A 13,607-nucleotide genomic window follows, 5' to 3' on the forward strand; every position below is an offset into this window, starting at 1 on the left:
CATTAATTTTTATTTCTCTTATGTAATCTTAAATACTGTGTAATAAATATTGCTTCGTTCATTCACATCCTGGTGCGGATCCTCTGAGCAACTGTGAAAACCACTCTTTGAATGAAAATGGACACCAGGTGGCGCTCTTGGATCCTGAGCATCCTCTAGAAAGCCGTCACACCAGACTAAGGCGTTTGTGCTTCATACACTCCCATTCGGGCTCAAACTGAAACTCTCAGTGGCTTAGATACATTTTTAAGTTATTCTTTCCTAAATATAGTCAGCACACATCGGGAGCTGGTACTGAAGTAGTTTCGCATGGCAGAACCTGATAACGTGTCAAGCTGAATTGATCTTTCCCCACCTGTTGTGTCGAGGGTTGAGGCAGCCAGTAACGTCTTCTGCATCCATAAATGCTTCATGCACCTGCCACGATTTCTGACTCCATGTTTTCCTACTCTTCCTTGCAGAAGCTCGTTTCCAGGTCGACTCTAAGACGACAGGGAAGGGAAAGCACCAAAGAAGGAAATGGGATCGGGGTTAACTCTTCCAGCCGACTTGGTATCGACAACTTTGAGTTCATCCGAGTGTTGGGGAAGGGGAGTTTCGGGAAGGTGAGTCATGACTTTAGGTGTCCGGGTTAAAGGAAGCACGTTTGAGTGTGCGTGTGTGTATACACACACATACTTCCCAAGTGCCGGGAAGTGTGTGTCCCCACACCCTCGGAGCCTCAAGAGTTCTCACGCCTGTGCTCCATCCTCCCGCGCTGCCGTAGGTGATGCTGGCAAGAATAAAAGAAACCGGAGACCTCTACGCCGTGAAGGTGTTGAAGAAGGATGTGATCCTGCAGGATGACGACGTGGAATGCACAATGACAGAAAAAAAGGATCCTGTCCTTGGCTCGCAATCACCCCTTCCTCACTCAGTTGTTCTGCTGCTTTCAAACGCCTGTAAGTAGGACTCACACGCATCACCTCAATGCCCTCCTTTCTTAAAGAGTTCAGATGTTAAAGGTTTCATAAAGAAGTGCATCAGACTTTAGAAGGATGAACTCCCATTCCAGGCTCTGTGAAGGAGCTTGGGTTTTAGTTCTGAGAGCAAATGGAAGAAATTTAGCAGACGAATGACAGATCAGGTTGTATTTTTTAACTATAAAAAAGGTAACTTTCTGCAATTGGTAATAGAAGCATCCTTTAATTATCTGTATCCTTCCTCTGAAGGAAACTGTTATTACTGATTTCATTATGTACCTTTCCAGAGAATTTGCTGCACAGGAAAGCATACACCCACACTACATATATGTATCTGTATTTTTTAAGAACACAAATGGTAAGGATACTTTGCTCACTGGGAGATCATGACATGAGCCAAAGTTGGATGATTAACCTGCTGAGCCACCCACGTGCCCTTCCAGCTGCCTTATTTTTAAAATAACTGCAGAGTGGGGCGCTTGGGTGGCTCAGTGGGTTACGTGTCTGACTTTGGCTCGGGTCATGATCTCAGTGTTCGTGAGTTCGAGCCCCGCATCGGGCTCTGTGCTGACAGTTCAGAGCCTGGAGCCTGCTTCAGATTCTGCATCTCCCTCTCTCTCTGCCCTTCCCCTGCTCACACTGTTTCTCTCTCAAAAATAAAAAAACATTAAAAAAAAATTTTTTTAATAGTTGCATAGTATCCCAAGACCAGGACATAATTTATATAACTTGTTACCTATTGTTATACATTTAGATTGTGCCTAGCATTTTTATTCCAATCAATGTGGCAGTGAGTCCCCTTGTACTTTTATCTTGACGTATTGTTCTTTTATTTCTGTATGACATACTATTAGCAGTGGTATTGTTTGGGCAGTGGTATGTGCATTTAAAATTTTGACTGAGTCCAATTGGCCTTCTTCCCCCTAGCAGTTCAAGATAGCTAACATTTTCACACCTGTATACCAGGCACTGTTCTAAGTGTCTATGAACATTGTCTCACTTAATCCTTAGAGTAGCCCTGTGAAGTGAGTTCTGTTAACACCACTCCCATTTTTCCAGAGAAGGAGACTGAGGCCCAAAGAAATTTAGCTTCCAAGAGATGGAGGTTTTGACACTGGGCAGCCTGACTGTAGAGCCCAGGCTCTTACCTCTTGCTTGCCATATTTTTAAATGTACACTTTGAAGCCGTGCGTGAGGCCTCTTGCCCCTGTTGTCCCATCGCACCATGTAGCCTATCATTTTGATGATCAGAGAGATTTACAAAATGGTTTCTTCAGAGTCCTAATTGGCATTTCTGGAACTGTGAGTGAGGCTGAACATTCATTCGCAGATGTGTAAGGATCACTTGTGTTTAAACACGTTGACCCTGTGCAGCCTGGAGAAGGTGGGGGTGGCAGGCAAGCCTAGGAGCTGGGAGACAGGATGTATGAAGAGCGTGTACTCTCATGCCAGCCAAGCATACTGAAAGGAGCTGGGGAGTCAGTTAATGCTCCTTCCCCTCATGGTCTGCACTCAAGGAGGCCACACCCTCCTCACCTCATGGTCTGTGGTTCAGTAAAACAGCCCTGGAGCCCGCACTGCCCCTGCTGCCCTGCCTGATTCTGGGCTGCCCATTCCTGGCTTCCTTGGACGCTCCAGTTATGCTCATGCTCTTCGCTTCCTGGAGAAGCCTTGAAATTCTATTTCCTGTGCTCTGTGCTTTGCCTACACAAAGCCCTCCTCACCTCTCCCATCCAGTGATTATCGCAGAGGGGAATAGGGTGACAGCTCAGGCTTGAAAACAGCCTTGTCAAGAAGGATGGTATCATTTGATGGATACCAGTTGTCTGCCTGCATTTCAGGCTTGAGCCTCAGGCTTCTACCGTGAATCACACAGCCAAACAGGGCTACACTCAGATCATCTTTCCACGGCCTGAGCCAAAGAGTGGATGGTTTTCTATAATATTGAGTTAGATGACCTAAACTGGCTGATAACCTTTGAATCAGACAGTTGACAGGCAGGTAGTGAACTCAGTCTGGTGGGGCAGTGGCCATTATTTAAAGTTACTCTAATGAACGAACAAAGAAGTGTCTCATGCTCAACTCCAGGGGACTTCTGTCTGCCAAAGGAGATCCCTATGATTCTATAGAAGCCGTCAGAAGTCTCACCACAATTAGATTGTGTTATGGTAGAATAGAACAAGAAATAAGCCTGGAAAACACTGAGAGCCCAGTGAAAATAGCATGAAGAGTGCATAATTTTCTGGAAAAATATAAATTATACAATATAACAAGTTATTGGTGGCCACACCGAATTTCTACAATGTTCAGCAGGTGAAATCTTAAGCATTGGCGGTTTATTTTTCCTAGTGATAGTTTCATGTGTGGCCACGAGGTGGCAGTCGTTACCGCATGGTGATTTTATTTCTCCACCCGAGCTGAGAAGCGACACAGGGGGTTAGAATTTGTGTTTTGCAGTAGATGTCTCCAAAGCAAAGGATAAAAGAAATTTTCCCCTGCCCTAAGTCTAGATGATAAAGGAGAGAGGACCGACTTAAAGAATGAACTGAACTTTCTTCATGCTGAGATAGAGATACACAATTTTTGTTTTGCTGTAGTTTATTCCTTCTCTCCAGTTGGCAAGGTATTACACTCCTTACTATGCGTGGCATTTATTTGCTGTGTCTGTCAGAAATCCTCAGTAACTATCTCCATTTGCTGTTGAAAAAGATAACTGTAAAGAATAGAAGATGTTAATTACTATAAGGAATTGCAGCAGATTCGTTACATTTTAGCTACTCAGTTTGGCAGGTCACGGCCTCTAAAATGAGATGCTAATCTGTGTGTTATGCTGAACTGTTACCGTCAGCATTTAGAAGTGAGCCGAGGTGAGGTACTGGGGTCACATCCCAGCTGTCTACAAAGTATTGTCTCATTATAAAGACCATTAGAGGGGTGCCTGGGAGGCTCAAGTCAGTTTAAGTGTCCGACTTCATCTCAGGTCATGATCTCATGGTTCGTGGGTTCAAGCCCTGTGTCAGGCTCTGTGCTGACAGCTCAAAGTCTGCTTCAGATTCTGTCTCCCTCTCTCTCTGCCCCTCCCCTGCTCACACTCTGTCTCTCTCTCTTTCTCAAAAATAAATAAACATTAAAAAAAAATTAAAAGACCCTTAGAGAACTCTTACTCTCTCCTGTCCATCCCTGTGGAATGAGTGTCCCTGGGGCCTAGAGAAAGGGAACAGGAAACTTGCAGAGGCAGAGGGTCGCTTAGACTGTAAGTAGGGAAGACAAGGTTCACCTCTGGGTCAGGCTGACCCTGGAGCTGCCACTGTGCTCTGACCCATCAGCGCACCTGTCATTGATTCAGCATCTGCCTAAGCCCCTCCTGTCTGCCTTGGCTCCCCTCCAACCTGTTGCTATAGAAGCAGCATTGCCCTTGGAAGTGGAAGACCTGAGTTCTTCCAACTTTGTTTTCCTCTGAGTGGCTGAAGTCTACCTGAAAATTCTTTTGAGCTTTAAAGTTCTCATGGTTAAGATGAAAGAAGGATTGTGGTGAGGACCAAAGGAGAGAATGCAGAAATGCTTTTGTACATGTGCAGCACTATTCCCAAATGAGTAAGACTCATTGCTGTGATGACTGCCTCCTTCCTTACACCAAAGAAAAATGTCCTGGGGCTTCCCAGGGGCCAGCATAGACCCCATATAGAGGGTTTAGTAAACCCCTAATAGTAGGACTTTGGGAGCCACTCTAGTTCTTGGCAAACGCACAAAGGTCAATTTCAAATTGGTAGATAATTTATCCAGTTTGCTTCATAGGATTGTGTGCTCATAAATTACTGCCTCCAATTTTTTTCCTAATACTGCAGGTTACTCACAAATACATAATTAAATTGCCATCATCATACATTGGCGATAGCATAATTCCTAATAGTTTATGAATAATTTGATAATCTAAAAAAATTTTTTTTTGAACGTTTATTTATTTTTGGGACAGAGAGAGACAGAGCATGAACGGGGGAGGGGCAGAGAGAGAGAGGGAGACACAAAATCGGAAACAGGCTCCAGGCTCTGAGCCATCAGCCCAGAGCCCGACGCGGGGCTCGAACTCACGGACCGCGAGATCGTGACCTGGCTGAAGTCGGGCGCTTAGCCGACTGCGCCACCCAGGCGCCCCAATAATTTGATAATCTAGATCAAAACTCATAAAAGTATTTAAATTTTTTTATTTAATGTTTATTTATTTTTGAGAGAGAGAGAGACAGAGTGTGAGCGGTGGAGGGGCAGACAGAGAAGGAGACAAAGACTCTGAAGCAAGCTCTAGGCTCTGAGCTGTCAGCACAGAGCCTGATGTGGGGCTCGAACCCACAAACCACAAGATCATGACCTGAGCTGAAGTCGGACGCTCAACTGACTGAGCAACCCAGGTGCCCCCTCATAAAAATGTTTATACTCTGGGATCTGTTGGTTTTATTTCTGAAACTAGCCTAAGCAATAAAAATAAACGCTATATACAAAGACGTTTAATTTTGCAGTGCACCATTTATAATAGGAAAATATTGGAACCACCTTGAGCATTCAGCAACAGGAATTTACTTAAATAACAAAATACTTAAATTTGATGAAGATTTTTCAGCTGGTAAAGAGATGATGAATAATAAGCAGTTGAATGACAACGTGTCATAAGCACCTAGCATGTATTATTTATTGCTTACGCTTCTTACAACAGCCCTGTAAGATAGGTACAATTATTGTCTTCATTTTGCTGAATGATAAAGTCCTGAGGACTTAAGTCCCTTGCTCAAAATCTAATATAGTAAATGGTGGAGCTAGGAAGTTAGAGCCCAGGAAATAATACAGAATTTATGATGATTGGTAGTGTATATCCACATCAGGATCTGCCCCAGATGGTGAATGGGCAAACCTAGCTCCTCCAAAAAGAGGAAGGAAATTATGTGAAATAAACTACCAGGGATGGAATGAAGGTAGTGATGTGGCGGATGGTTTTTCTTCTTTGTTCTATTTTCTGATTTGGGTAATGTGACTATGTTTCTTTAACGTTGGGGGGGGGGGGATGGGGGGAAGGGCCCTGTGGGGGTGCAGGCCTAGTGAACACTGCCTTCCCAGACTCTTCCAGGTTCTATTCCCTTCACACTCCTTTCGTCTTCATCAGTGGCTCTGGGGTCAGCAGCTGAGCATCCTGGCATTTAAGGCCCGGAATCCAGGCCTCCCCACCCCCATTCCCAGCTCCCAGGGGCTGTCCACTGGCTCTCCTCCTGGAGCCTCAGCTGAGTGTGAAGGGAGGAAAGAACAAAGACGGGGCAGTAGCAGGAGGGGGAGTGGCAAAGTAAATACTGGTCAGATGCCTTAGCCTTTGTTCAGAGACCCAGTTTATTGAAGCAAAAATTTCCATTTGGAAGACATAAGACACGCTCTGCCCGGTGCCCAAGAACTGCCTGTCCGTCATCCGCAGGACCCGGGCCCAGGTCAGAGAGACAAGCCATAGCAGAGCCTCTCTTTTTTTGGGATTGCTCCGGTCTATGTTTGCAACCTGCTGCATTCATGGGGGGCCACAGGGTGCATGGTCCCTTCCTTCATGAGGACAGAAGCCCAATGCTCTCATTTTCTACCCCCACCCCTCCTTCACTTGTCAGTGTTTCCTCGGGACATCTGGGCTGCCGGGGAGGGCCCAGGGTGTTCGCCTGCACAGGTTGTCCACGAAGCAGTGCACCTGGAATGCTGGCAGGGACACAGCTTTGCATAAGAAGCCACTCCTCAAATATTGGTCAACAAAGCAGAAATCCTCCTTCCCAAGGTTAAAGTGTCCGGGAAACTTGTGTGCTACATGCTGTCCGCTTACACAACTGGTGCACAGTGATTTCCATGTACTTAAGTCACCCTTGAAATACGTTATGAAAACTGTCTGGCAACGTGAGTGCTTGGGGACATTATTCTCTCCCTTGCAGTTATACCGTTGTATGAAGTATTAGGAGTGTGTGTGTGAGAGAGAGAGAGAGACAGACAGACAGACAGATGAGATAGCAAGATAGTCACGTGGCTCTGGAAGGAATCTTCCAGAATTTTATCAGGCAGGTGGCTCCGCTGCTGCCTTCAGTGTCAGAGCTCTGAGTTCTACTGCTGGCTTAACTAGTAGTCCCCTTGTTTTTAAGAAGGTCCTTTCATTAGATTTTTTTTTTCTGGATAAGCCCCTCCACCTGAAAACGTGTTTTTTGTTTTTTTTCTGTCAATGGACCCATTGGTGCAGAGAGTGACCCTGCAGTTAGCTTCGCGCATGTGGTGGGCGGGAAGCTGCAGCCTGCCCCAAAGCCCCACGGCCCTGCACAGCCCTGCTCTGCCCTGCACAGCCCCACACCCCTGCATGGTGCTGCAGCCTTGCACAGCGCTGCTCAGCCCCATGGCCTTGCACAGCCTCACAGCCTTGCACAGCCCTGCACAGCCCTGCTCAACCCCACAGCCCTGCACGGCCCTACATAGCCTCACAGCCCTGCACAGCCCCACACAGCCCTGCACAGCCCTGCACAGCCCTGCTCAACACCCCCCCCGCACAGCCCTGACTGCATTCCAGCCTCTCCAGCTCTTTTTCCCTTTCCTGAGTGTTTAGTGGGTATTTGGCGGCGGTCACCAGGCCTGTTTGTCTGCTAATCTGTGGCTAGCAACTGGCCTAAGGGAAGAGAAGGCACACTTGGCCCCAGGAGAAGCATTACCCATGGTGCCCTGAGTTACAGTGACATCCAGACGAGGGGCAGAGACCCTGTGAGGTGAGGAGAGGGGAAGGTGCAGCCAAAAGAGCTAGAAAGGACAAGGGTTCTGAAGAGGCCTCTGTTAATGCCTTCAGAGAGCTGGTCAATTCTTGGAGCCTGGAGGGTCCCAGTTTGGTAGAGGGGGTGGGTGAAGAAGAAATGGAGGCAGCAGCTACTGTTCATTGAGACTTTAGTGTGTGTTCTAGGTGCTCATTCATTACCAGTGCCTGTACAACTGTGCATGTGGGCATTTCATAAATATGTGTTGAATGAAATATCTCATTTAATACCCTCAATAGTCCAGGGTGGTGTAGATACTATTATCTTCATTTTAAAGATCTGGAAACTGAGAGGTCCAGAGAGGTTAAATAATTTGCCCCCAAGCATACCGCAAGCAAGAGTTAGACCATGGATTCTTAACCAGGTCATCTGGCTTAATACTCTATGCCGTTACTTTTAAAATACCTCAGATAGAAATGTCTCCTCCCTGGAATGTGTACAGCTGAGAAGAGTGTCATTAGGCAGGAATAAGGGCAGTTTTTCACAATACATAGTTTTGTAGCCTTTTATGAACCACCTAAGGATATTTCCCCTTATCTGTTTGGAACTAGGTTTCCTCCTTTCCCTGAGCAATGACGGCCACAAATACTATTTGGTCTGCTTATGGGTCATGTGTTAGAGTTTGCCTTTGGCTCAGATCGAAATAGAAAATGAGCCAGAACATGGTGTTTCCCAGTTGGGCATGTTCCCAGCTTATTAGTAGTGCTCCATCTGGGGACAAAACGCACACAGACCATCTCCAGACTCTGGGTTTGTGTGTGTGTGTGTGGGGGGGGGTCATTTGCGACCTTTGCTTCTGTCCTCTTGGGCTTTCTGTGGCCAAATGGGGCCATGAAAATGAATGGGGAAATAGGAGAATCTGAAGCTCGTGCTGTTCCTTTGGCTCTCCCTGCTCCGGTAGGACTGCCAGGGGACTTGGTGTGACAGAGGGGTTTGAAAGAGCTGGCGTGCTTCTCAATTCGAGGTCGTTGGGCTGTAACTGGCCTTGTTGTCACTAGCCATCACCCCCCTGACGATGTGGAGACCTGCCACTTCCATATTCTGTAAGCTGGTTCATGGATTGTGTGTCATTTCCCTCCGTGTATCCAAGACTTGCCCTGTTCACAATGGGCCCTGTGCTTCCCTATGACTGTCCAAGCTTGGTGGTGTTAAGGGCTTTGTTGGACTTTTCCCTGACTGTGACTGGGAACCTGCCAGACTATAGATGCTCTGGCCCCAGCAGGGCCCTGTGTTGAAGCACTGGGCTTGAAGTGCCAGGGTTGGCTTCAAGGAGGAGAATGCAATGGGCCTTTTGCCAAATAGTTCAGTGAAAAGTCTATCAGTTCAGGATCACGCTGACTGCTAGCAAGAGAAACAGTCCTTTGAATCCTCAGTCTGATTGGGAAGAGAGGATTCACGCACATGGAAAAGCGTATGGTAGAGAGCATGGAGTAAACACAGTCATACTACAAAAGGAAAGGTAGCTGAAAATGAACACTCTGGGGCGCCCAGGTGGCTCAGTCGGTTAAGCATCTGACTTCGGCTTAGGTCATGATCTCCTGGCTCGTGAGTTCGAGCCCTGCATTGGGCTCTCTGCTGTCAGCACAGAGCCCCTTCGGATCCTCTGTTCCCTCTCTCTCTCTACCACTCCCCCTCTCTCTACCCCCTCCCCTGCTTGGGTGAGCGCGCTCTCTCTCTCTCTCTCTCTCTCTCAAAAATAAACAAACATTAAAAAATTTTGAAAAAGAAAATGAACACTGAACCTCGGGGAAATCTTTCCTACGTCCTGCCAGTCTTTCCTCAGAAATGTAACCAGAAGGGCTACAAGGCTAAGTAACTAGCATCTGAGCTGTAAGCAACACCCAGGGGCCGCCTGCAGGTGTTTCCCTCAGAAGTTGGATTGAGTCCTACCAAGACTGGGGCATTCAGGCCAAGGCCTAAAGCTACACTCGTGAGTGGCTGGGGGGCGTCCACCCCGCCCTGATGATAGAACTGTGCACCATGAAAACCTGACTGTGGCTCACACGCAAACCATAGACTGCAATATATTCTAATTTTGAAACACTTGAGTTTTCTGTAACTACTTCATCACTCGTAAGTGCCCAGCTGTGTCCCTCTTCCCTCAGTCCAACAACTGCCTATCCAGGGCCTCCCAAGACAGAATCAGCCTTGTCTGTGCGTATAATCTTAGCTCAACTGCAAGTGTACCGAATTGCTGCTGGCCGGTGAGGCTAGAAGGTGTTTATTCAATCAGCAAATGTGCACTGAGTGCCTTCAAGGTTTCAGGCTCTGCTGTTAGCCCTGAGGATGCCGGCAGTGAACAAAACAGACAACAGGCAACTCTCCCCTCATGGTGCTGAGGTTCTCCTGGGGAGTCCATGGGCCTGAATAGGCTGTTTATAATGTCAAATCAGCTGGGCCACCCTCCTTGGTGGGTTGGTCACAGAAGCAGTTCTGGGATTTCCGTATAGCGTAAGCTCAGAGCAGCCATGTGCCTAGAAGAGAGTTTAAGGGACTTGTCTTTTTTTTTTTCTTTCAAGTCTCATTGGCATATAACTAGTTTCGTTAGTTTCAGGTGCACAACATAGTGGTTCAACAAGTTTGTATGTTATGCTGTGTTGGTGGGAATGTAAATTGGCACAGCCACTGTGGAAAACTGTACGGAGACGCCTCAAAAAATTAAAAATAGAAATGCCATATGGTCCAGTTAAGTCCGCTCTTGGGTATTTACCCAAAGAAAACAAAAACGCTAATTCAAAAAGGTATGTGCCCGCTTATGTTTATTGCCGCACTATCTACAATAGCCAAGATAGGGCGCTTGTCTTGAAGCTACATTTGCATTTGAAGCACACTCCTGTTTTTTACCTGGGCACAGTGGATCTAGAACCTGGTGAAGATCCCGGGTGGCTCAAGCTGTCAGCGCGACCTCTGCTTGGCGATGGGTCCGTTAGCACTGCTGGGCTTGGGGGCTCAAAGCAGGAGGCATAAGCGGAAGGGCAGCAGCCCAGCCCAGCCTGCTTCCTTGCTCCCCGCTGCCATTGTATGGTTATTCTCATCCCACTGGGGAAACCGGCCTCTTCACTGACAGTCCCTGCACGGGGCTGCCAAGACACCAGGCTCCCCCACGTTAACCCCGTGCCATCAAGGCTGACTCTGCTGGTGTGCAGGGCTCTTCTTCACCCCCTTCCTGCCTTCTGTTGTCAGCTGATACCTTGGCTCACCAGCAGCCCTCCCTGCCTCTGCTGGAGGGCTTGGGCATGCCCAGTCTTCCCTTCGGGCCACCCAGGGAGTTCCTGTTTCCTTTCTGCGGAGGCATCCAACTTGTAGCTTATTTGTACTGCAAAAGAGCCTGCTGTATCTCTAGCTCACTCCTGCCTGCTTCTTTAGGATATTTTGTAATGATTTATGGCTTAGGTGTCACGAAGGGATCCTTGGAGCTTTTCCCAGAGTCTCTTAATTCCATTCTCATGGTATATGAGATTTTAAACATTAAAAATGATGTAATATCGAATTCCCAACTAAAACACAGGGGGAAGGTCAGTCCAGCACAATTCCTCCCTTTCCCACAATGCATGCGGTTCCCTTCCTCAGTGGTGGACCTTGGGAAGCACCTTCGTCTGCTTCCTTGTGCTTCCTCTCTCCTCCTCACTCCCAGGGAGCCCTGAGCTATGATGACCTTGTGAAGTGGGGACTAGCAGCAAGCCCAGACCTTCTAAACCAGGGTCTATTTACCAGTGAGTGAAAGGCAGTTCAAAATGAGTCAGATACCACCAACGTCAGGAACAGATATGGCAGAGCTGACCTAGACACTGGTTAAAGTTCTTCTGGAAGCCTGTAGAATTGAGGGACTGATCATTAGATTTGTCCCTTTGTACTTGGGTTTCAGAACAGATAGGAAGCAGGAAGCTTGTTTCCACCTGGCTCAGAACTTTATCCCCACTACCCTGACCTTCACCCAACAGGCCAGACAGTTTTAACAATCGAATGTCTGGTGAATTTTCAAACTTCCTCGTAAAAAACATTCACTTATTTGCATAGTGTCATGTCATTTTCCTGTTCCTGACATTTGGGGCAGGATAATCTTTTCTTATGGGGGACTGTCCTATGCATTGTTGGATCAGAGGCATCCCTGGCCTGTGCTCACTGCATGTGAGCTCCCTAGTTGTCTCCAGATGTTGCCAGATGTCCCCTGGGTGGGGTGGGAGAAAGGAAACCACTGTCTTGTATGAATATCAGGTGGTCTGTCCTAGATACAGAAAGTTAAATGGACTAGAAGATCACGTTAGTCTTTACAGGGACCAAAGCAAAGTGTGTTAAATACTCATAAAATTATAAGCATTTTTTTTCTCTTCTGACTTTGAGACAGGCAAAGTTCCTGCTTGGGGGCCTGTAACAGTTCTCAGTGGCTGCACTGAGGCATTTGCTCAGTCTCGGGCCCTGGCTGGGAGGAAACTGGGTGCAAGCGTAGCGGGTCTGTTGAATGTGAGCCAGGGTTAGCACACTGCCAACAGCTCTGAACAGCAAAGCCTGCTGCGATAAGGCAGACGTATCAGAGCCTGGGGCGTCTAGGGAGCCAAAGATTAGCTCAGCGAGCATATATTTACAATGGGTTATATTTAAAAGCAAGAGATTGAAATAGCACAGCGTCTCTTGTTTTGGCATTGAATGATTTGCTTCCACTTTGCCATCAAGGTGTTGAATCAGTAACTTTTTATGAAAATCGTCTCCACCCTGAATTGCAAAGGGTGCCAGCCTATCTGTGAGTCAGATTCCATCCCATGTGTGATGCATATGACTGGATTTTACAAGCAGAGATCATCAAAGCTTTAAGAAACATTTCTCAACCAGTGTAGAAAAATGTGCCAGTAGCAATACCAGTGTGCTTTGGGGGAAGCATGCTTGCTATTTTCTTTTGTTTGCCATACAGGGAAAATGCTATTTCAACTTACAGTTACAGATACTTTAGATACCTCAGAACTGAGTGCTGTGTAAATATTGAAAGTAGACCCTAACCACTGGACACGTTGGCTGTTTCTATATTGAATGGTACTATTATGTCTATCTTGTATTTCTAATTCACTTCAGTAAATGTTTCCTTAGGGCACATTGTGTGCCGGGGACTGAAAGCAATAAGGAGAAACAAAATGTGGACCTGCCCTCTAGTTGCTTTCAGTCAAGGATCATCTTAAACACAGACACCTATAACCATGGGATAGAAGAAAAGTCATGACTTGGCCCTTTCGGAGGTTGAAAGGGCTCTGAGAGAAAGAGCTGTCTCAGCTGTATTTTGAGGATGCATCTGAGCCCTACAGTCATAGAGGGCTGAGGAGAGGACACAGGACGGGCCTCCCGGACAGAGGTGATAGCAATGCAGAGGCACAGAGGATTAAAATGTATGGTATGCCTAGGACACCCCAAATAAGTCGATGCAGCAGGATTGTAGGAGGGGAAAGGTGGGTAGTGATGAAGCAAAGTCATCATGGGCCTGCCATCCTTTGCAAAGGAACTTAGATTCAATCATGGAGGTGAAGGGTGCTAGCAAGGGTTTTAAGCCAGAGGGCAACGGAAGACGTGCATTTCAGGAGGTGGCTCTCTGCAGAAAGAAGAGACCAGGGGTAGCAGATCTGGTAAGGATGCTGAAACAGGGTCCTGTCAGACCTGCTTGCTTCAAGGCAGCGGTCACTGAGTGGAGTCAAGGACATACTAAGGAGGTGGAATCGATAGGAATTTTTAGGGTAAGAGAGTGGGAGGAGTGGTCACAGTTCTGGTCAGTTGGGAGCCTGGGGGAATAGAGTATGATGAATTCACTTTGCAGGAAGCCAAGTGGTAAGAAGTTTGTTGCTCAGAAACATGATTCAGATGGGAAATT

At 47.0% G+C, this 13,607-nt stretch overlaps 1 protein-coding gene across 1 annotated transcript in view; it reads left to right on the forward strand.

The window, feature by feature from the left end:
• Nucleotides 1-13,607, forward strand: part of PRKCH (protein kinase C eta) — a 232,392-nt gene that overhangs the window by 134,152 nt on the left and 84,633 nt on the right. Inside the window, 3 exon segments of the mRNA XM_043556305.1 lie at nt 462-605; nt 767-871; nt 873-941. Of these exon segments, the coding sequence (XP_043412240.1) occupies nt 462-605; nt 767-871; nt 873-941 (318 nt within the window).

The sequence above is a fragment of the Prionailurus bengalensis genome, chromosome B3 (genome assembly GCF_016509475.1).
Source record: "Prionailurus bengalensis isolate Pbe53 chromosome B3, Fcat_Pben_1.1_paternal_pri, whole genome shotgun sequence".
Lineage (NCBI taxonomy): Eukaryota > Metazoa > Chordata > Mammalia > Carnivora > Felidae > Prionailurus > Prionailurus bengalensis.